The sequence below is a fragment of the Alternaria metachromatica genome (genome assembly GCF_023757995.1).
Source record: "Alternaria metachromatica strain BMP 0045 chromosome Unknown scaffold_22, whole genome shotgun sequence".
Taxonomy (NCBI): Eukaryota; Fungi; Ascomycota; class Dothideomycetes; order Pleosporales; family Pleosporaceae; genus Alternaria; species Alternaria metachromatica.
The window spans coordinates 22,429-43,278 of record NW_026055513.1 but is presented as its reverse complement, the minus strand read 5'-3'; the positions used below and the strand labels follow the sequence as shown (position 1 = coordinate 43,278).

Here is a 20,850-nt window from a genome sequence, read left to right as displayed (position 1 = left end):
TAAAGTTTTATAATAATATAAATTTTTATATAAAAAATATTTATTATATAGCTTTTTTACTACTACTTTTTTTTTTACTACTACTACTACTATTTTTACTAGTATTTTTAGCTTTATACTTTTTCTTTTTATTAAGATTTAAAACTTCTTTTTTAATATATATAATACTTATACTTTATAAAAAGTAGTATATTAAGCTACTTTTTAGTTAACTTTTTATATTATTTAACTTAGCTACTACTTTATTAGTATTTTTTTTAAAGTCTATACTAGTAAAAACTAGTATAAGTAATAATATTAATAAAGCTATATATAAAGCTACTTTTTAAGTTTTTTAGCTTATTTATATAGCTAATATAGATTTTTACTATTAAGCTTTTTACTATAGTATATATAGTATTTAGAAAGTTTTTATAAGTAAGAAACTTTATACTTATATAAATAGTATAGATACTATATAAGTTTTATACTTTATATTTAATATTTTAAATATTAAGCTTAGTATTAATATTTAATACTAAGTAAATACTATTAAAGTAGCTATATTAAAAAAAAAAAAAATATAAATAAGAACTTTAAAAAAGTTTTATAAAAAAGTTTTAGTTAAGTATAAATAGTAGTAGTTATTAAAGCTATTTATAAAATTAATATTTAATAAAAAATTAATTAAGTTATAAAGTTAAAAAAGTAAAACTAGAAATAAAATTTAATTATAAGTATTAGAGTTATTAGTTATATTTAGTTTAGGTACTTTAATTAGTAATAGAGAATAAATATTATTATTTTAAGAGCGTAGTAATAAAGTAGATAAATCTAAGCGCATAATACATGTTTAAAAGAAAAGAGTTGCTATCGCGAGTAGATCAATCCTAGGATGCGAAATATGGTATGGTACATGCCGCATTGAATGCCGCATTCTCCGCCGCTCTCCGAAACTCCGCGGTCCCGTCACCTCAGGCAATGTACTGCGGACGCCTTTAGTGTGCAGAAGTTCATTCTTCTCACGAAGAGCGTTTGCCTAGACTTCGATGAGACCACAATTCCGTGGCCGCGGACAGAGCTGCATCCCCACGCAAAAGCGAGGATCAGAGTATTGTTGAGAGAGACGCAATGCAAAATGCGGACATTAGCGCAATGTGTGTACACGCCGCAAGCGCGGTGCTGCTAATGACTTCCGCATCGCCTACCTCAACGAGCTCACGTACGAACACAAGAGACCTTGCTCTCTTAGATTGCAGTGCGTCTTGGTGGCGTGAGCAGCTGTCATGATCCCGATGTCTCATGAACACTGCCTCTTTATTCGTGTGTGCGTCATTAAAAGCCTTTAAGCCCCTTCTCTGGGCATGGAGGAATAATGACCTTCGATCCTCCTATCATGGTCATGAAGATCCATAATCGTTACCGTAAGTCTCGGCGGAGAGGAATGTATGATCGCCTGGATACCGTGCATGACACGCGCGGTCGTCGCAAATCGCGCAAACAACGTGGGCTGTCATAAATCGAAGATGGCGACCAGACGAATCGTAAAGATGAGACGACGCCATCTCTTTCGCTGACACCCAACATGTATCGGTACACTGTAAGATAGCAATGGGCAGATTCTGCAATTCGTGGAACCTCAAGACCGTCAAACGTGGGATGATCGGTAGTCAACTAACCTCTTCACCGTTCAGACATTCCGATCAATTACCGTGATCAAATGTTGAGGAGGCAAAAGCATCCGAGAATATATCAACTGCGGGACTGAGGTTGAGTCGGAAGCGTCTGGATATACTTGACATCCCACGTCCATGGCTATAACAGGTAGAAGGGCGTGCGACCAGGTACGGACATCCCACACGATCGACTCGGTGAGATCGGTTGAGGCTCTTTAGACCGAATCAGGAACGAACGGCATGGCGTGGCAAACAGGCTCTGCTGCAACTGCCGTTGTACGGTGAGCCCATGCTACTATGAGCTGTGAATAGCAGATGACCCCCACGGTCGACAAGAGATCGACGAACTATAGCTAAAGTAGACCGCGCGGTAACTGTACCCATCGTTTACTCGGTTGGTGCTCTTAACCGAGGCTAGTGTTGAGTCCAACGGTGTACTGTATTCGGTGATGCATCGGACGTGACCACTGCCATGCATACACTTGTTACTGTGTGTGGATTTTGCAGACCGAGCTTACTTCTACTGATCCCGTGTGTGATGATAGAGAATGAACTGTTGGATGAACTGTGCCACAGTGACGTCCATCCAAAACATCCCTGGAGTATCATCTGCTGACAGAGCTGGAACTCGATCAGACCACATACTCCTTGCTCACTGCATCGGTCTCGGAAGAGGCGAGCGAGGGCCTGGTCCCAGTGAATCGCATATGACCCGCATGGTGTGGGCTGACCCCTCACCCCTCATCAGCACTAAATCAGGTGCGGCGTGGATGCCGAGATGTCGGACAAAGTTGCACGAGATGAACTTTTCAGATGCTGGAGTGGATCTTTCATATTTTCCTTGCTCTTTTGCTGCGTTTATGTGCGGCTACGATCGTGATGTGGAGAAGGAAAAGGAATTTTGGCCAAGAAGCTACCGTCAGGACCCACCCCTTGATACCTGTGACTGCAGCGGTACCCTGGTAGCTATACGATTTATTCAAGGGAATCATCACAAGACCGCGGATGCTGATGGATTTGGGCGTTACTGACGTACACCCTGCAAGTTGAGCGGATGGCTTGAACTTTCGCAAACCTCGGGCATCATCTAAGACGGCAGTACCCAGTATTACGTGCATGATTCCAGGGCCTCAGTGCATGAAGAGGCAATACAACGACGCACAAGACGTGATGGCGAGAGCGACTGGGCATCATGCAAGTCAGAGGCCTGGTGCAGCGGCAGGTCGAAGGTGTGCGGCTTGTTGTGCGAACGTGGTAAGAAGGCGGGGAAACAGGTCTCCAGGATCGCCAAATTGTGGGGTAATAGCGTCTCGTCGTTGATGGCTGCATGGTCGGCTCACGCTCGGTTTGCGACGAGGCTGTGTGCATCCTCGCGAACATTACAGTTGTTTTGCATGAAGAGAATGCCGTCGAGAGATCCATTAATGCCGCTAGGTACGCACCCACTGCGTACAGCTTACGGCAACGCCAGTAAAACTCTTCATCCTCGTGCCGCTAGGCTGTGGATTTCGCATGACCTGAACGTCGCGAATTATACTTCCGGGTTATTGAAACCGGAACCGATTGGATGAACAGAGACATCGAGGGTGTGTCGGGCGAAAGAAATCAGTCCAAGTCGTCGACGATGCGAATTAAAGTTCGCGGTGTTTTTGAGTGCCGAAACGAATTGCCACGGCATCGCGTGGGGGCACAACCAGACCAAGATCCACCGAGAATCAGGTACGATGAGCGAGGCGTCTCAAGCATTATCCTGCTCGCGTTTGAATCTAAGTCGTGGAAACAAAAGCAATGCGCGAGAACATGCTGAGGGCTTTCGTCCCTGCTGCAGTTGCCGAAACGGCGTTCGGCACATTGCCGCGATGCTTTTGCTCTTCATGGTGCCATTGGCTTGATGCTCTTTGCGTGCAATTTGGTCGTGGCTTGCACATACAGCAGTACAGACACCTTCCATGTGCGGATTGGTGGATATACGAACCAGATAATGTCGTGTCCACAGCACGACTCGTACACAATCGCCCTTGCGGAAACATGTTGTGGTGAAGAGCCTCAAGGTTTGAGCTATGGCCAGACCCCGCCACCAAGAGTAATGGGCGTGGGGTGAAATACCTCGAGCGATCGGCGTCGTCATCCTGGCCAGGCTCTGTAATGATGAGACATGGGTTGCATCCTCTGATAAGTTCGCTATTTTGGTCCGCTTTAGGTGGCCCTACGGCGGTCGGATATGGATGACTGCCTCGGTGCGGATATTGCATGGCCTTGTGACAAGCTTCTCCTCCATGCTGTCTGCCACGTCTTGCAGCACAGCTGGAATCCTTTGGTTTCTCTTACCCTTTGCATTGCTCTACTGCACGTCCGAGTGGTCGCCGAGCTAGACGGCTGGACCGACTGGGACCACGAAGGTTAAGACGGGGTGGCCGGGGATGCTGAACGGAATCAGATGATGCGAATAGGCCGGCCACGATTCCCCCACCCCCACACTAACACCCCCGAACGGTATCCATCAACGCTCTTTCGAGCCCGCCAACCCTTCGCATGGTGCCAGCTGTGGCGAGAATTACCCTATCAGCTTGCAGCCAGGATTCCAAAAGATCGTCACAAGGCGTTCCCCCCTTGCACTTCACGTCCGGCCAAGATCCGATGTTCACAGCCTCTCACCCCCTGCTCGCTTGATGCAACGTGAGCAAAAAAGCAAACGCCGCTTCAATCAGCAATCCTCTCCGCGTTTATTGGCCACGCGCGACCCCTACAGCTAAGCGCAAACAGCTGTGCCTGGTATCGGCTACGTGCAGAGCAGCGCCTCGAGCAGGCTGCGGGAGTCACCGCCCCTTTGGTCGTCACCAAAGATGCCTGCCCATCCCTCATTGATGCATTCACGCACCTTGCTTTGCCTGCCGTCACTAGCACTCCTGACAACGCCGTCAGCTGGACCCCCACACTCCCCATTGCAAGGTCAAGTGTCCGGCGTTTGAAAATATTTAAGTACCTGTACTATCCTCGGGGTGTTACCAAACATCGATCAACCATTGACGTATTCGTTCCGTTCGTCGTTGCTGCGTTCCGCTTATTCTTTGTCAAAAGTCCCGCTTCTCTCTGCAAGCTTTTGTTAGTATAAAAGTCTACTAGACGTCCACATCCGAACTCTTCTTATCATGTCACCGCACACCGACGCACCTTCTCCCGCAAATAGCTTCGTTCAAGATTCCGGCTTCCACCATCCTGTCCAATCCGTCTACACCATGAACCGATACACCGACTTCGACACCAGCTCAATGGAGTCTGCTGATGTTGGCATTCGGCGATCATTGGTTCCTGGAATCTACGTTCCCACAGTAGCGTTCTTCGAGCCAACTTCAGATAACGTCGACGTTGAGACTACCGCCAGCCACGCCGTTCGTCTAGCCAAAGCTGGTGTTGCCGGCATCACCACTCAAGGGTCCAATGGCGAGGCTGTCCATCTCTCCCACAAGGAACGCGACCTTATCACAAACACTACCCGCAAAGCTCTCGATGACGCAGGCTTTGGATACATGCCTGTAATCGTCGGATGTGGTGCTCAGTCGACCCGGGAATGCATCGAACTCTGCGAAGAGGCAGCCTCTGCTGGCGGAGACTATGCCTTGGTGCTTCCACCAGCATACTACCAGGGCTTGTTTTCGAAGGAGACCGTAAAAGAATTCTTCCAGGATGTAGCCACTGCTTCGCCCATCCCCATCCTCATCTACAACTACCCCGGTGCTGTTTCTGGAATGGATCTCAACTCAGATATCATTATCGAGCTGGCTCAACATCCCAACATTGTCGGCTGCAAGTTGACCTGTGGCAACACAGGAAAGCTGAACCGCATCGCAGCAGCTACCCGAGCAGCCACTGGCTCTGATCCTGGATCGGGCTTCATGTGCATGGGAGGATCTGTCGACTTCACACTGCAGACTCTGGTCGGAGGTGGCTCCGGTATCATTGGCGGCATGGCGAACATCGCACCCAAGACATGCGTCCAGCTCATTAAGCTCTTTGAAGCTGGCAAGCTGGCGGAAGCCCGCAAGCTCCAGGCTATAGTAGCCCGAGGCGACTGGGCTGCCATTCAGGGTGGTATAATCGGCACCAAGGCCGGATTGATGGCTCACTTCGGCTACGGAGGATATGCTCGCAAGCCACTCCCCAGGCCTGGCAAGGACGAAGTCCGCAGGTGGCGAGATGCATTTGACGAGCTCGTCAAGACTGAGAACTCTCTTTGAGCTGCGCACGCAAACACGACGTCTTCCTTTTCCCGTCGAAAGAGGCCATGACCTTTGCTTCCGAGCATCCTTTCGCATTGCTCTTGGCGTTGAGCGTATTTTTGCACATTTCTAGCGGCGTTCTTCCAATTTGGCCGTCTCTTTCTTCAAAGTCAGTATAGTGGGCGTTATCTGTCGTTACGAGGCTGCGAAAAGCAATTTGTTACCCCTGCCAGCGTCGTTGCCAGCAGTGGCTGTGTAGCGCTTCGAGCCTTCTAGTGGCTAGTTTTCAATTTCTGTAAGCGTACCTTGAGCTTCGCATAGCAGTCAGTGGGTGGATATCTGATTCAAATTGTATTCCCAGCCTGTTTGGACCTGTCAGTATTCTAGCAATGTTGAACCCAAAACCTTCACAAATTGCTCTTTGTGGTATTCGCATGACAGTGCAGTGCTCGTCCGTGCTATTCTCCAGGCTTCCGCACTCCTCCAAAACTTCTCTGCTCATCCGATAGCAACGCAGTAGATCGTTACGAGCGCTTGATCTTGATGTTTACCATGATTGGATCAGCGTGTTTGCATGGCCCTCAAGCCACTGACCGGTGTAGCACATGGAGCGGCTGGTATGACCCCCCACGAAAGAGGGCGCACAAATTTCCGGTACGTCTTCTTAGCCACACCCGAAGAGCCGGGGAGTGTCGCAGACCCATGCATTTTCTTGCTCAGTAGAAATGCATCCCGCCGTTGTGGTTCGCCCTATACCTGCGACTTTTGGGAAGTACCAGTGCCGACTTCCGCCGTGGAACGACGCCTCACTAGACAGAGACCATGGAGCGTCACGGGATTGTATCTCGACAATGCTGAAGTGCGTAAACGGCCAGTCGCGTGAAGGCTCACACACTAGCCCGCTCTGTGGATGGCTCTGCCCTACATCGCCAGCAACATACTCAATGGCAAAGGCAGCCACTTATGGCGGCGAGGTTGTCGACCGAAGGCCTGCAGTAAGCCGTGTAAGCCAATCGGTGTCTTTGAATCGTGCCCTATCCGCGTGGCGTTCGTGTTGCTTCTGCCGGCAAGTAGCGAATACATGCGCAGACAACGGTATCGCCGTGCTCCGTCTCCGTCTGCCACTGGGTTGAGCAGCTGACAGCACTATCGCTACCCATGGACCGTGATAGGAAGCTTGCTGAAACTTGCACGTCTGACAACGTCGTCCGGTGAGCAAGCCTTGATAATCAGCAGTCTCGCGTAGTCACCGCTACTTTGCCTTCATCCCACGCTCAAGCGCACAAGCGTTCCAGCATGATGGTAGGGCAACATGGCACGTCCCGTCTTACACACAGCTGACGGGACAGTATCTTGTGTAACATCCCACGGCTTCGAATGCATGCAGAAACCGGTACTCTATGTAGATGAGGCATTCGGTGCGATGCGCGTGTGCAGTGAGGCGAGCCAGGGCTGACACAGGATAGCATGGGGACTGGGGTAAGTGCGCCGTGGCGCTTGCATGATGAATACATCGTGTGCGACGGCGATACTGAGAGCTGAAAGAAGACGAGTAGATCAGGTGATAAGAAGAAGCATTTCAAGGAGCGAAGGAACCTTGGAAGACTTCCAGACGTCCAGGGTTGAGTGTTTTGCGTACCTTTCCTGATTAGGAATAGTCGAAGCAGGTCAGTATCAGGCGCGGCAGCGACGTTCAGCAGCCACGACACTTGCATGCAAAACGTGAATGCCAGAAATGGTTAAACTTGAAGTAATAAAGAAGTGATTTTGTATGTTACACTATTTACAAAGCGATTATCTGCCCTGGCCCTTGGACTTTCCACCGAACCCAGGACCGCGCTTAGCTCCGCGACCCTTGGCGAGCTTGACGGTGAATGCACCACGCTCGATGGTGTTGACCAGAATGTATCCAGAGGGGAACAAGAAGTGAGACCAAGTACCAACGAACTGAACGATTCCACCAACAGAGTCATCCTCGGGGTAGATGTCGAAGAAGCCCTCGGTCTTGACGCCCTTTCCGGTGGGGTCCTTGCTAATGCTGCGGACATCGTGTACCCAGATACCGGCGCCGTAGTTGCTCTGGTAGGCGAGACCGTCGACGATGTAGAGGTTGTGGTCGATACCCTTGCTGTCGGTGGCGTAGAAAGTACCAGTGGCCTTGGGGTTGCGGAGGTCGGTGAGGTCGATGATGTGGGTGACGGGGCGGCCGGACGCAGCGGGACCGACAGCTTCCTGCTCATCGAGCTCGTCGTTCAGGAGGACGTACTGGTGCCAGTTGCGCTCGGTCCACCATCCTTGATGGCAGTAGGTGGCACCGGGGTAAGAGAGGGTGGAGATGACCTCAGAGGCAGGGTTGCCGTTCTTCATGGTAGAGTCGTAGACGGTCATGGTGTCTTCGTTGTAGCCGATGCAGATGTTGCGGCCGCGGAACTTGCGGTCGGGACCGTTGTAGGTCACACACTGGGCATCGTGAACGTATCCATCCTGGCTAGCACAGCCGGGAGAGGTTGGCTTGCTAGGGTTCTTGAGGTCGATGTACTGGAGACCAGCCTTGCAGGTCTGGTTTCGGGGCTGGGCACCGACAGCGAGGATGTACTCGTTGTCCCAGTCAACAACAACGTTGTGGGTGCGGCCGATGGGCAGTTCGTCGAACAGACCAACGAGGTCGGCCTTGGGGTCGAACGTCTTCGGGGTCTTTGGGTCGACAGTCAAAAGCTTCTTCATGTCGAAGATCTGAACGTTGTGACCAACGGCCTCGGAGCCGATGATGACATAGTCGTTCAGTACGCGAATCTCGCGCCATCGCGAACCCACACTTTGTGCGGGAAGGCGACCCATGTACTGGATCTGACCATCCTTGAGGATCTCAACGAACGCAGCACCGGAGAATTGGCCTACGATACCGAACTCGCGGCCATTGCGAGCGGTCCATCCCCATGAAGAGCTACCCTGACCTTCAGGGCCTGCCATATCGGCGTGGTTGACAAAGTCGTAGAGGTCCATGTTGTTACACCTGAACGTCTGGTTCGCATTGCCCTGCTCGACGATGGCGAGACCATCCTTGCATTGGACACGCTTGGCCTTGTCAGGTCCATGAGGCCCCTTCTTCAAGCTCTTGAAAGACTTCCACTGCTGAGAGTCTTGCTTGCCTTGGGCTGCGTCAACTTCCCATTGATCCTAGACGTTGTTAGTACTTGATCGTCAGGCGAAAGAAGCAAAGTATGAACGTACACTCTTCAACTTCATCAACTTCTGATGAATTGCGCCAGAGGCATACTCCGACTTGGAGTAGTGCGCAGCCTGGACCGCAACTGGTAGTGCCAACACAGCGAGTGAGAACTTCATCTTGAGGAGCTAAGAGAAGGATTGAGCTGGAATGAGCACATTTCCTATGCAGCTCAACAGGTATATATATGAGTGTGGTACCCTCATGGTGCAAGATCTCGCCCTCGACCGTTGCCTTGCCACACGACCATTCAGTACCATGTTACCGTCTTGGTACAGCAATATACTCTGGGCATCCGTTGGCATCCATACTCCATGCGGAAGGTCAGGACTACCATTCCGCTAACTTGATAGGGAAGGTGTCCATACAGTTCTTGAGTGGAGTACTGTTGCCAAGCAGCGAAATTCGTATACATATGGTGCGCCACAGATATCCGGCTTGGTACTCTCGGGAGGGCCTCGGGAAAGGAGCGAACATCATTGCCACGGCCCGCTAGCGGAGTCCAAGACTCCCAAGGCGTCTGGGCATGCGGACCAATATACAACACCTGGACGAGAGGCGTTCGCAGCCAGACTCTAGAGGAGATAAGAGGAAGGGGATCATAGAAAAGGGAATGTGCGAACTTAGTCTGCGCGTAGTGGTGCTCGGCGGCGTCGAATCTTGAATTGTACCTACCAGGAGCGGAAGGCCTCCGCGCCTAAGGAATGTTTCAACGATATACGGTAGAGCGCGACCAAGGCCAGCGAAGGCCTTGGTAATCGCTGCAAACGCGCGGAAGAAAGAAACAATTATTCGCGCAACTCCGACAGGGGCGATAGCCAACAAGCGCACGAACGTTGTGGTAGGCAGGGACAAGCAGACGCTGGGCTTCGGGATGCGCGCCGTACAGAGGCCACGATATCTGTCATTAAAAAGTATAGTCTACTCAGAAATGCGTAGAGTTTGAGTACCAGTGTCAGCCAATGATGCACGGAGGTTGAGATGTCGAGGTCTGAGGTCGTGGATCTGATGTGTGAGGGGAACGCGCCACGCTAAGATCGAAATCAATATTACGTCATCATGTTGCGACGCGACGCGAGCGCGCTTGCCTCAACCTTCACGATCGAGGCATCTCTAGCTGATGTTTGCCACCGTGCACATGCGGTGAAGCTCATTATCACAAAGATATCGATCAGAGTTGCACTCACGTACAGCGACGCGTCGGCGACTGGTTACCTTGCTGCTGTCGCAATCAGACAAAGACACGCCTAAAATATGTGTGGGCAAACCCGACAACGATACTGGTAACGCGGTGATTTGCAACCATTATACATTATTACTGAACTAATTACTTGTAGAAGACGCACCTTCATCACACCAGACCCAAAACGCAGCCAAGTCGATAAGGAGACTATGGTACACACCGACAGTTACAAACAACTTGATGACCTCCCCGTCATAGTACTCGACGCGACAGATACGTAACGACTATGCACACCAGACCGACCCTCGAAAATCGCATCTACAGCCTCGACGACCGGGCTTGGCCTCGGTACCACCCTCTCCCACTTGCGGTGGTAGATACAATGAGCGATCATTTCCACCGATCCTAGGATCGAGGAATGCCTCTACCGGCACATGGCAACACTTCAGCCTCGGAAAGTCTCGGAGAGATCCCAGGGTATCAACGTCCCGACTGTTAGGATACACCAGGTCTAGGATGTCTTTGTCACTATCGTCCGTCGCATAGACCGCTTCTAACGAGTGTCGATGTCCCCTCAGCGCATCACCCAGGAGTTTCCAGGAGTGCTCAGGCCAGATTGACAAAGGATTGCCTTCTGCGGCGAACGGCTCCCACCTCCCGGTACTGCGGTGGTATCGAAAGCTGTGGAGGGCCTTGAGCGTGAGGAGCATTTGTGCGACAACAGAAATGTCCATCATTGCATGAACCAGGTGAAGTTTCCGGATTGAGCTACTCGACTCGGGGACCGACCAGTTCTCAACAGGTGTTGTTTGACATATCTCCCAGAGGATAAGCGTTTCGAGGGAGGGAAGACGGAACACACAGGAAAGCTCCTCCACTGAGAGGTGGCGGGAAGCAATATTGAGCTCCTTGAGCTTAGCAAATCGATTGACATGACCACCGACGGGTCGCGCAACAGCGCTGTTCAACATCTGCAACCATTTCGGTGTATCCTCGGGCCGGTCATATGTCTCCGTCACGTTGAACGCTTGGATGTCGTGAGCGTTGGCCAAGATCTTGTTGCATGCATCCTTGTTGACGGGCTTCCCGCCGAAGAAGATACTGATTTCGCGGATGTGCCTGGAGAGGAGATGGTTGCTGGCAATCGCCGCCGCCTTTTTGTAGTGCCTGGTAGAGCTCACGGCGCGTAAGGTCTTGTACATCACCACCTCCGCGATTCGCTTGCAGAGCTTATCTGTACGACACAGCTTCGAGAGTGCGCCGTCACGGCCGACTTCCTTCACATGCTCCATGATCTTCAGTAGAAGCTCTTCCGGTATACCACCAAGACACGCTTGTGGGTTTTTGAGTACGACAGGAAGATCTGGGCTGCCGGGGCCATCATCGGTGGCCGTGTGGGTGACCTTGACGGATATCGAGACGGAGCGGGTACGCTTAGCCGAGGCCGAGGCGTGCGAGAGTGAAGCTTTGCGCTTCTGCGGCGTCGAGACGGTAGCTGGCGCCATGGCAGTGGTGGGTTCGAGCGGATGTGCACCTCGTACAACGTCGATGTAGGCTCCAGGGTGAGGTGTACAAGTGTCGTAAGGGGTACAATTAATCTGGCAAAGCTGTACAGTCGAAGAACACCCGCGTGGAAAGAGTTGGCCGCCGACACGAAAGTGAGTGGTCGTGGTGGTGAGAGGAAGTCAAGAACTCGGAACGCGAACGAGAAGAAAACAACAACAAAACGCGTCGATGCGCGCCCTTCACACGCGTCACCCGATGCATGGCCACTCACGGTGAGGGCCCTGAGTGCGCGCGCAGGTGCGAGAGGAATGCGCCGCTCTGGCCAATCGGGAGCGTCACTGCGGAGGTGTGAAGCGGAATATTCACCTCACCGCCGCCCATCTGGCGTTTGAAGAGTGCACAATGTGCGCACGCATGGTCAAGTCATTGGGAGAATGAGTATGTGAAGTGGGTGTAGTATTGACCGCTAATGCATTAGGCATGCCGATGTCGCTGCTCAGAGAATACCTCGACGAGTATCTCTCCGCCATATGTTCAGAAAAGAAAGAGAGGACATTTAGCAAAAGGCAAGGCGGATAGCCAAATATCTTGGACCCATGCTAGCTTCTCTGCCCAGTACTCTCCGGTTCCACGATCATATACGGGTTGATCGCGGTCATTATCATAACTCTGGAGCGCCAAACTACCAATTGCTGCAAGCTGCTCCTCGGATCTCTCTTCCAGAAAATCACCCACTCGAACTTCTCCCGCCTCTACTCCCATGTACATCATTCTGAAATGAAACCTTCCAAGCATATATGGAAGCAATGCAGTTTCTGTATGAAGCTGACGAGAGGTGAGCAGTAACGCTAGGTCGTTCTCTTTGGCTGAGTTCCTTGGTGTCGTCCAGCCAGTGAACGTCCACTTGTTGTCGCCGAATACGTAGGTGTATATCATGTTGCGTATTTCGCCTGGTAAGCGGAGAAGAGGCGAATTGGTCGCGTTGGCTTCGGTGCTACAAACGATACATTAGCTTTCGAAATGGCAAAAGCTTGGTGACTTACATCTTGTCCCGAGGAGCTTTTTCGCGGAGACGTCGAATCGCTGCCCTCTCTTCAGCACCCTCAAAGCGCCGCTTCTTTGCTGGGGGTTGGCCGTTTAGATGAGAAGGCATTGTTGAGCACTTTCGTGACAGCTTGGTGTGTTGTGCTGCGTGTGGTGTAATATAAGCGAGGGGGGCGGTTGAATTGGCAGGGGAGTAGAACTAGGTTGGGAGCAGACTGCCAGACTGGTATATGTGCGGCATTCTATACTAAGCTAGTGGCTGCAGAGAGCGACGACAATGGAAGGCCATGCGTGTTGTCTGCAATTGCCAGGTTTCACCGTTTTTCGCTACCTCATTCCTTCACTTCGAAGCTTCCCCAATGCAGACATACGGTCGCTCTCTCGTTTTGGTACAAGCAACCCATGACGAGATCCGATTCATGTCGCCTGCACTGACCCATCATATCCTTCCAGTAGCTTTCTGGCAAAGCTGACACCCGCTTGCTCAGCCCAGTACACTCCAGTCCTCACCGTCCTGTACTGAGCGTCTCCCCAATTCGTTAAAGAAGTCTCTATCCGGGCGATCGCTTTGACTTGTTCGACCGATCTCTCCTCAAGGAAGAGTTTGATGCTGCGCTGCCATGGGCCACCTGAGTAGCTTAATTGGAAAGGGAAACAGAGCGTGCTGAGCTTATACGGGAGCAAGGCGGTCTCGGCGTGGGCTTGACGTGATACCAAGAGAAGACTCATGTTCACCTCCGTAAATGATTGTCCACAAGAGACAAGTATCGCATCTTCAAGACCCATATCTCCGCGGAAAAGGTACTCCCCGCCGCTGAAGACGTAAGTGAAGATCATTGTTCTAATCTCGGCTGGTAGGCGTAAAAGAGGTGAGTCGATGGAGTTGAGCTCAGTGCTGTAACAATTGTCAGTCGGACCAGTCGCATAGCTTGTTATTGGACTTACAGCCGATCGAGTGAACTTGGATCCCGAATCACGTCGCTCTCGTCGCGAGTTTCTTTTGCGGATGCTGCAGTGGCCAAGTGCGACACTGTGGGCTTGGGTAGCGCCATTATTGATTGGAATTGGGGTGCCGAAAGCGAGGTGGTATTGTGACAAGGCTGCGTCGTAGAAGGTGAGAGCACCTGGGCGATCCATTTGTTGAATGCGGCTAGCGTTGTTTGACCAGCTGCCGGCGGAGTGCAGGGTGGCCCGCCTTGGGTCGCTCATCCGGAGATCTATATCGGGGTTAACCTTTCGTTAGAGTTCTCCGGTCGCCATGTAATTTTTCACACAGCAAGACTTGGAAGAGATGAACTGCGTCCGCCGAAGAATCAAGTACTATGGGCATTCTCATCATTGTATACTCACATGTCTCTGACTGAAAGGAAAGATACTAATGGAGTGACCAACTGCAATAGCCAGAATACCCATAGATTTGTAACTCGATGAATACCACCGCATGTATGCATAGACGCTCCACTAACGGTCTCAAATCTCCCCTATTCTTCGTCTATACCATTCCGGACACAATGCCTCCACATCATTCTTAGCGAATGCGTCAGCCCATTGCACCCCAGTACCCCAATATGGCCTATCATTTCTGATCTCAGGATCATATCCACAGACTTCAAACTCCTTGCCCATAGCTCTAAGCTGTTCCTCCGATCTGCTGCCGATGAAAGCCCTTACATAAACTTCCCACGGGGCTCTCGGACTGTGGAGAAAAAATTGAAATAACCCAAGTTTATATGGAAGCAACGCGGTTTCAGCGTAGAGCTGACGAGATGTGGCTACTAAGCCTAAATTGGCCTTTTGGAACGAAATTACCTGACCGGGATCGAAGTCCCTGTCGTTGTTATGATCTACAAAGCCGCAGGCTGTGCTGCTAAATACGTAGGTATAGATTGTGTTGCGCAGCTCGGCGGGTAGGCGGAGGAGAGGCGAGTTGGCTGCGTTGAGCTCACTTCTACATAGTATATTAGTTTTGCATACGTGAGGTTAGGGATTGAGGCTCTTACAACTGGTCGCGACGAGCTCGACATTGAGGAGTGTGGGTGTCTTCAAGAGGGCGGGATGACGCGTACGTCGCGGGTCTAGCGTAGACTCGGTTAAAGAACGAATCCTGGGGGGTGCGGAATCTCCAAGACGACATGTTGTGCTGTGTTGGGGGCTATGTGTCAGTGTGAAGAGTACTGGTGGAAGGAGAGGAAAGGGGGTAGAATACAAGTAGTGTAAGTAATATTGTCAATGTGGCATACAAAGGCTCACTTCAACCGATGGCTAGCCGAAAAGTTGAGTGAACTTGGGAGTAGAGCAATCGATCAGAGAGAGTTCTTTGTCGTTCACTCTTACAATTCCGTTGTTCTTCGGCTGCGTTGTATCAACGCGAAAGCACGTTGAGTGAAGTTAACACTGTTTGGAAGGGACATCGATTGGCCGACGAAGGGCATGTAATGTGAATTGATCGAATGGACTAGTGGCAACGTTGCTGCTCCGGTTTGATATCAGACTGCCGCAGTCTTGGTACGCCAACTCAAAAAGCTGATACAAGTATTCAGTGAATGACCATCGAACACTTACTTCTGGTTGCGTCTTCGCGGAGGGCACGTTGCCGCAGGCTGTTGAGTGCATGATGCTAGATTGTTTTCCAAGATCTTCCCCATACTCACACTACTGATTGCGATCACCAAAATCACAGGCGCTCCAGACTTCGGTGGAGCCTCGCATGAGTTAACCCGCGAAGGCCTGATGCTGCGAGATAGAGCGCCATGGGTCCTTGCTGCTTCGGATCTCGAAATACTGCGCTGACCTCTTATGACAGAAGCGCCGTCATGCGTCGCCCGTGACTCTAAGCACACAAGTAGTGACATGCATCTTCAATACTGAAGAGTAGTATTTCCAAGGCTCGAATGTATCGCGAGTTGTTTCCCCCACCTAAGCGCATCACCATGGTCGTAGCGATACTGCGACCCTGTCTTCCGCGATCCTTATAGTATCGACATCGCCGTTGGTGCGAGGGCCAGTGTTTGTGCGATTGCGAACCGGTAGGAGATCTTCGCGTCGAGCGAAGCGTATGCGACGATGCTGGTCGCGTTCGGGGGAGAGAACGTCGACAACATCGGGCATGGATAGCTCCTGGGAGCGTGTGGAAGCACTCTGGTAATTAACAGAATGGGACATAACTTTAGAAGGTACAGGCATTGTATCGTGATGGCTGAATGTCTACGAGAGCTTGACGCGTCCACGCGTGGAGGGTACAGGTTATGACGCGAACCGCGAGCCAAACTTCTTTAGGGCATATGTGGATCATTTCCAGATGCGTCATAGTCCCGGCGCACGGAACTTATCTCAACTCCGTTTGTTCGCCCTTTGATCTATCGACGTTGTCCAAATGAAGCTCATAGCCTTTGATTTCATCACCTTGACCTCCATTCGCAATGCGGTCACTTACTGAAGACGTGGTGTGCACTTTCCAGTAACAATGTTGATCAAATTTTTCCAGCTCCGGAAGGAACAACGTCTCACACGGCCTCGGCGGTCGATTTAGCTTTCCTTATTCTGTTGTGTCTGGTCTTGTACAGATACCATGCGCCGACGGTGAGCATCGTCAACGGCACTGTCGTTACCACGAAGATCCAGAACTGAGGGCTCGCCTGTAAGGAGCCGTCTTCGCTTTTGAAGTCGAAAAGGTTCATACCGAGGAACGACTAGATCTATGAGTCAGGACGTTCAAGCAAGTACCCGACTATGTAGCCAACTCACAGCCATAAACGAAGCAGGTAGATATATCAGAGTGAAGACAGTGATGACCTTAACGGTAGCGTTATCGTCAACACCTTCCTGTGTTAGTCGCAGTATGCGCGTGCTTATCTCTCTCGAGTTTGCCTGATTCTCAATATCGAGAAGATTGGTAAGCTGTGAATGCGTTAGTGATGTCGTATGATTTGCGACTCCTCTTCTCCTACCAATCCCAGTGTGGCTTGTACACGTTGTGCCAATGTATCTGCTACGTTGAGATGACTCTCCAAGCGATGTTCCATGATTTGTAATTCTCGATGTACGCCATATGATGATTCTCTCAGTGATGGGATATTGGTCGCGAGTGCTGTGTTGATACCCGTCAAGGTCTGTACAAGAACAAGATTGCTGCGGAGACATTTGCATGCTTTACACACGATCTTGTCCTCGATGTGCCGAAGCATTTGGAGGCGCTCAGGATTGATAGCAGGATTGGCATCCGACTCGCAAATGTCAACCACATCGATGCGTCGTCGCTGTCGTCTGTGAGCATTGCATGTATCGGGTATGGAATCTGCTTACTATCTGCTCCAGGTCACTCGCAAGGCTTTCTAGATGGTCTTGCCAATTTGGCAGGTATGACAATAGGATGACGATATGAACGGTTAATGGATGCTGTGCCAACTGCGCTGTATCCGAATAATCGATCATTGCTTCCAGTTTTGACTGCGCCACAGCCTCGTCGTTGGGATGGATTACAACAACCTGACTACTACACCCTTTAGATGCGAACTTGTGCGTAACACCTGTTTGCCTGAACGACCAGATGTCCCGTGGCGGTCGCTTCCCGTTTCGTTCAACATACATGAACTGATAACATAGCTCTGGAAGGAATCCGTCAGCATACTTTGTACCAGCCAATGGTCATTACGCAAAGTATCAAAGGAACGTACCGAAAGACTGATCCACTGATTGGATCGACTGCCGAAAGCCTGAGGACTCCTGAAAGATTTGAGGCTGATCGCCGAACTTCAGAAGAACGTCTACAAACATGCTGGAGATCTGCCAGCCTTTCAATACTGTCAGCATCGCTTCTTTGGGACACATCAAGGGTGCCAACGAGTATTCCTGGCAGAAAGAACTGTGCTTCGCATTAGCGTCGTTAGTCGATCCGAGATTCCGGACACGTACAGAATGCGAAAGTTGTCGTCGCTGGTTTTCATGAGATGATCTCCAAGCTCTAAAAGGTCTTTTGGACGCAAGATTGCTTTCCCTCGTGCATCTACATTCGATGAGTGCAATTCTCCTAGTATAGGTGTTTGGAGAGATATTGGCTTACCCAAACGGATTAAGCGCACGTGAAATGGCCCCATGCCGTCGAATAACCGTTCCTGGTTGGCACATATCCGCTGCAATGGCACTTCCCAGTCGTCAAAAAACGCATTTCTGCTAGCGTAATCCATGCGCAAATCCGTGATAAAGGAGAGCGAAAGCAATTGAGCTGTTATCAATTTCGTTGAGGGGCGCACGCAGGCTAATGACATGCGCTGAACATCTCACAAGGCTGAGGCAGTGTACGCCTTCGCAGGTCGCCGGGGCCAATGGGAACACTTCCGGTGACCTACTCTGCGCGCAGAAGTAACCAGTTGCCTCGAGCACTGCTTTTCAAAACACACGGCTGACTCGCCACGTTTCTGTGAGTCTGCCTTCCTTTCTGTGTACTCCAATCAGCATTGTGAACTTCCTCGAGGCCATGTCATATGACAACTGTCATGAGTCTGACCTTACGACGCGTTTCACGGATGTAGCCGAAGGCATACGTGCACCCACAAGTATATCTAGGGCAAAGGCTCTCATGGCTACGTTTTGCGACAAATATAGGTAGCGCACCGGTGAAGTTTACAAAGGTACGATTGCGGGCCATCCAGTGCACCACGTGACTGTACATGACGTAGTGCCAAGACCATCAGCTAGCCAATCTTCAGCCTAACTCTGCTACTTGTCATCCCACTCGTCGCCCCTATTTCTTCTTCAAAGCGCTACAAAAATGAGTCACGGCCTCGCAGTTCACATTTTCTGAAGAAGACTCACCGGAGGTCTGCCTGTGTTCCAAGCTGTCAGTATCTGTGTTGGTTGTCATGATGCATGAAGCGCATGTACGTACCTCGGGTATCTCCTCTGGCGCGTAAAACTCCCACTTATTGCGCTTTTCCTTGGTTACTCAGTCATGTATGTATATGTGATTATGGAGGAGAGACATACTTCGATAGCGAACTCATCCACAGACGAGACATCAGGGTACTTCTTCTTCAAGAACGTTTCCAACTTCTCCTTTGTTATATATCCCGATGTTCTCTCTTCAACAACATTATGTATCGGTTGACGGGTCATATCAACTTTCCGCTTGGCGTCCTGAGGTCAGCAGGTAATGTTCTTGGTGAATGGTTGGACAAGGCTGATTCGGGCTGCTGACTATTCAGGAAATCAGCCTTGAAATTCAGCCTTAGACAGCCGACTGAGCGCATATATACCAAAGTACGACGAACAGAGCCTCAATAGGCTAATAGTTCTGTCACTTGTGCTTCGAGTGTGCATGGCATGACAGCACGTCGCTGCAGCAAGCAGCAGGAGGACTGTCAGTCGCTATTGGCTGATCTGAATCAGGCTGCATGATTGCTTTTTCTCGGCGTTTTCAGCTCAATCAGCCCGTAACGCGCCTTCCACATCCGGCGGCTTTTCTTCTTACAATGTTCCCGGGACATCGTACGGAGCCTCATAGACCGAGTCGTAACCAATCATATGTAGCGGCCCCACACCACACCCTATGCATCGTTTATCGTGGAGGCGGAGCTTATAGTGGAGGGCGACAGCTGAGGTATCTGACGCCTGTGCAGTCACCTGCGATTGGGTCCAAGGCGTTCGCATTGCGGCACTGCAAAGCAAACGACGAAATGGCGACCGAACGTTCGTTGAGGCTGACAGCCCGGAACCCATGAAAAGAGCGCTCATCCCCTGACTTTATTGCGTCTATGCACTAAGTTCGTAAGACGTTACCCGGCTGTGGCCTGTACTACGTTGTCAACTTCCATTATGGGTCAATGCTTCTCACGCTTGTACAGCAATCATAACATATCCACAGCGGTCAGAACTGGTATCATCCCAATAACACAGGAAGACCAGTCCAATCCCACACCGACCGACTCAGATTCCACCCGCGCTCAATCGGAAGAGCAATTCGCTCCCGATGCCACAAGAAATGGAAAATCACACGCGAATCCGGAACCTGTCGACATCCACACGATTAAAGACGAAATCTTCACGGCATTAGGGAAAGGAATGGTCGGCAAGAAAGGCGAAGAGATAATACTTCCTGAAGTGGTCGAGAAAATATGGACGCAAAATTACCACCGAAAGTTTTACATCAACCAATCTTGGTACAAGTCGGAATGGGACAGGAACAATTTCATGGACGAGATGATTCAGATAATGTCAATCTTGATTCGAATTAGTTTCGAACATTGGCCCCAGTTTGCCGAAAGGGTTGTCAATCACGGAGATCGTCGGGACTGTAACCTTCCTTTCGCCTTGGAAACATTGCAAGAGAAGGGCTTCCTGGGGATGTCTCTGGGACAGCTCTTCTACGAAAAACAGTTCGCATTTTGTCCGGTTCCGATCCCAGAGCAAGAGGACCAGTTCATACTGGATAGGGAAAAGCGCCTTCCGTGGATTGATGAACCCAAATTTGTGGAGAAAGGAGGCTATGGAGAAGTCAATAAGCGAACAGTCGCGAAGGGCTTTTTGCGCTTTCAAAATCGCACCACAAATCTCGAAGTAAGTTGCCACAGCCAGGATGAACCGTCTGGCGCGTTGCTAACCTCAATAGCCCAGAGCTGTTGCAGTCAAGACATTATCCGGAAATGTTGCACTCGCAGAAGAGTTCAAGAACTTGAAGGAGCTACGCGAATGCCTAAGTGCCCATACAAGAATCATGGTCAATCTTGTTACGATGGTAGACAAGTCAGGCCCGACTAACATTTATCACATTGTTTACGAACTGGCCGCGTACGACCTCAATGTTTTCCTGACCACGATGCGCTCTAATCTGAGGAGGATACGCCACGCGACAGCCACACCAGAAAGGACAGGTTCCGCCAATATGTGGCCCGGCGATCTGATCTCAGAAAGCGTCAATCTTGCCGATGCACTGGATTATCTTCATAATCGGCTGATCTCCTCCAAGCTACACTCATCGCTCTCCCACAACGACGTCAAACCAGAAAACATCTTAGTGGTCTATCC

The 20,850-nt window shown here is 50.5% G+C and overlaps 4 protein-coding genes across 4 annotated transcripts; 1 reads left to right on the top strand and 3 right to left on the bottom strand.

The window, feature by feature from the left end:
* Positions 1-4,804: 4,804 nt before the first annotated feature.
* Positions 4,805-5,890, top strand: J4E83_008056 (uncharacterized protein; the record flags this gene model as incomplete). Its single annotated transcript, XM_049334953.1, has 1 exon — positions 4,805-5,890. One exon carries the CDS (start codon positions 4,805-4,807, stop codon positions 5,888-5,890), a length of 1,086 nt encoding a protein of 361 aa, XP_049185797.1.
* A 1,776-nt stretch (positions 5,891-7,666) lies between these two features.
* J4E83_008055 (uncharacterized protein) lies at positions 7,667-9,217 on the bottom strand (the record flags this gene model as incomplete). Its single annotated transcript, XM_049334952.1, has 2 exons — positions 7,667-9,049; positions 9,104-9,217. The coding sequence occupies 2 exons, from the start codon at positions 9,215-9,217 to the stop codon at positions 7,667-7,669; spliced, it is 1,497 nt and encodes a 498-aa protein (XP_049185796.1).
* A 1,559-nt stretch (positions 9,218-10,776) lies between these two features.
* Positions 10,777-11,786, bottom strand: J4E83_008054 (uncharacterized protein; the record flags this gene model as incomplete). The annotated part of the gene is made up of 2 exons (XM_049334951.1): positions 10,777-10,792; positions 10,936-11,786. 2 exons carry the CDS (start codon positions 11,784-11,786, stop codon positions 10,777-10,779), a joined length of 867 nt encoding a protein of 288 aa, XP_049185795.1.
* A 1,462-nt stretch (positions 11,787-13,248) lies between these two features.
* On the bottom strand, positions 13,249-13,883 carry J4E83_008053 (uncharacterized protein; the record flags this gene model as incomplete). The annotated part of the gene is made up of 2 exons (XM_049334950.1): positions 13,249-13,726; positions 13,777-13,883. 2 exons carry the CDS (start codon positions 13,881-13,883, stop codon positions 13,249-13,251), a joined length of 585 nt encoding a protein of 194 aa, XP_049185794.1.
* Between the last annotated feature and the right edge of the window lie 6,967 nt (positions 13,884-20,850).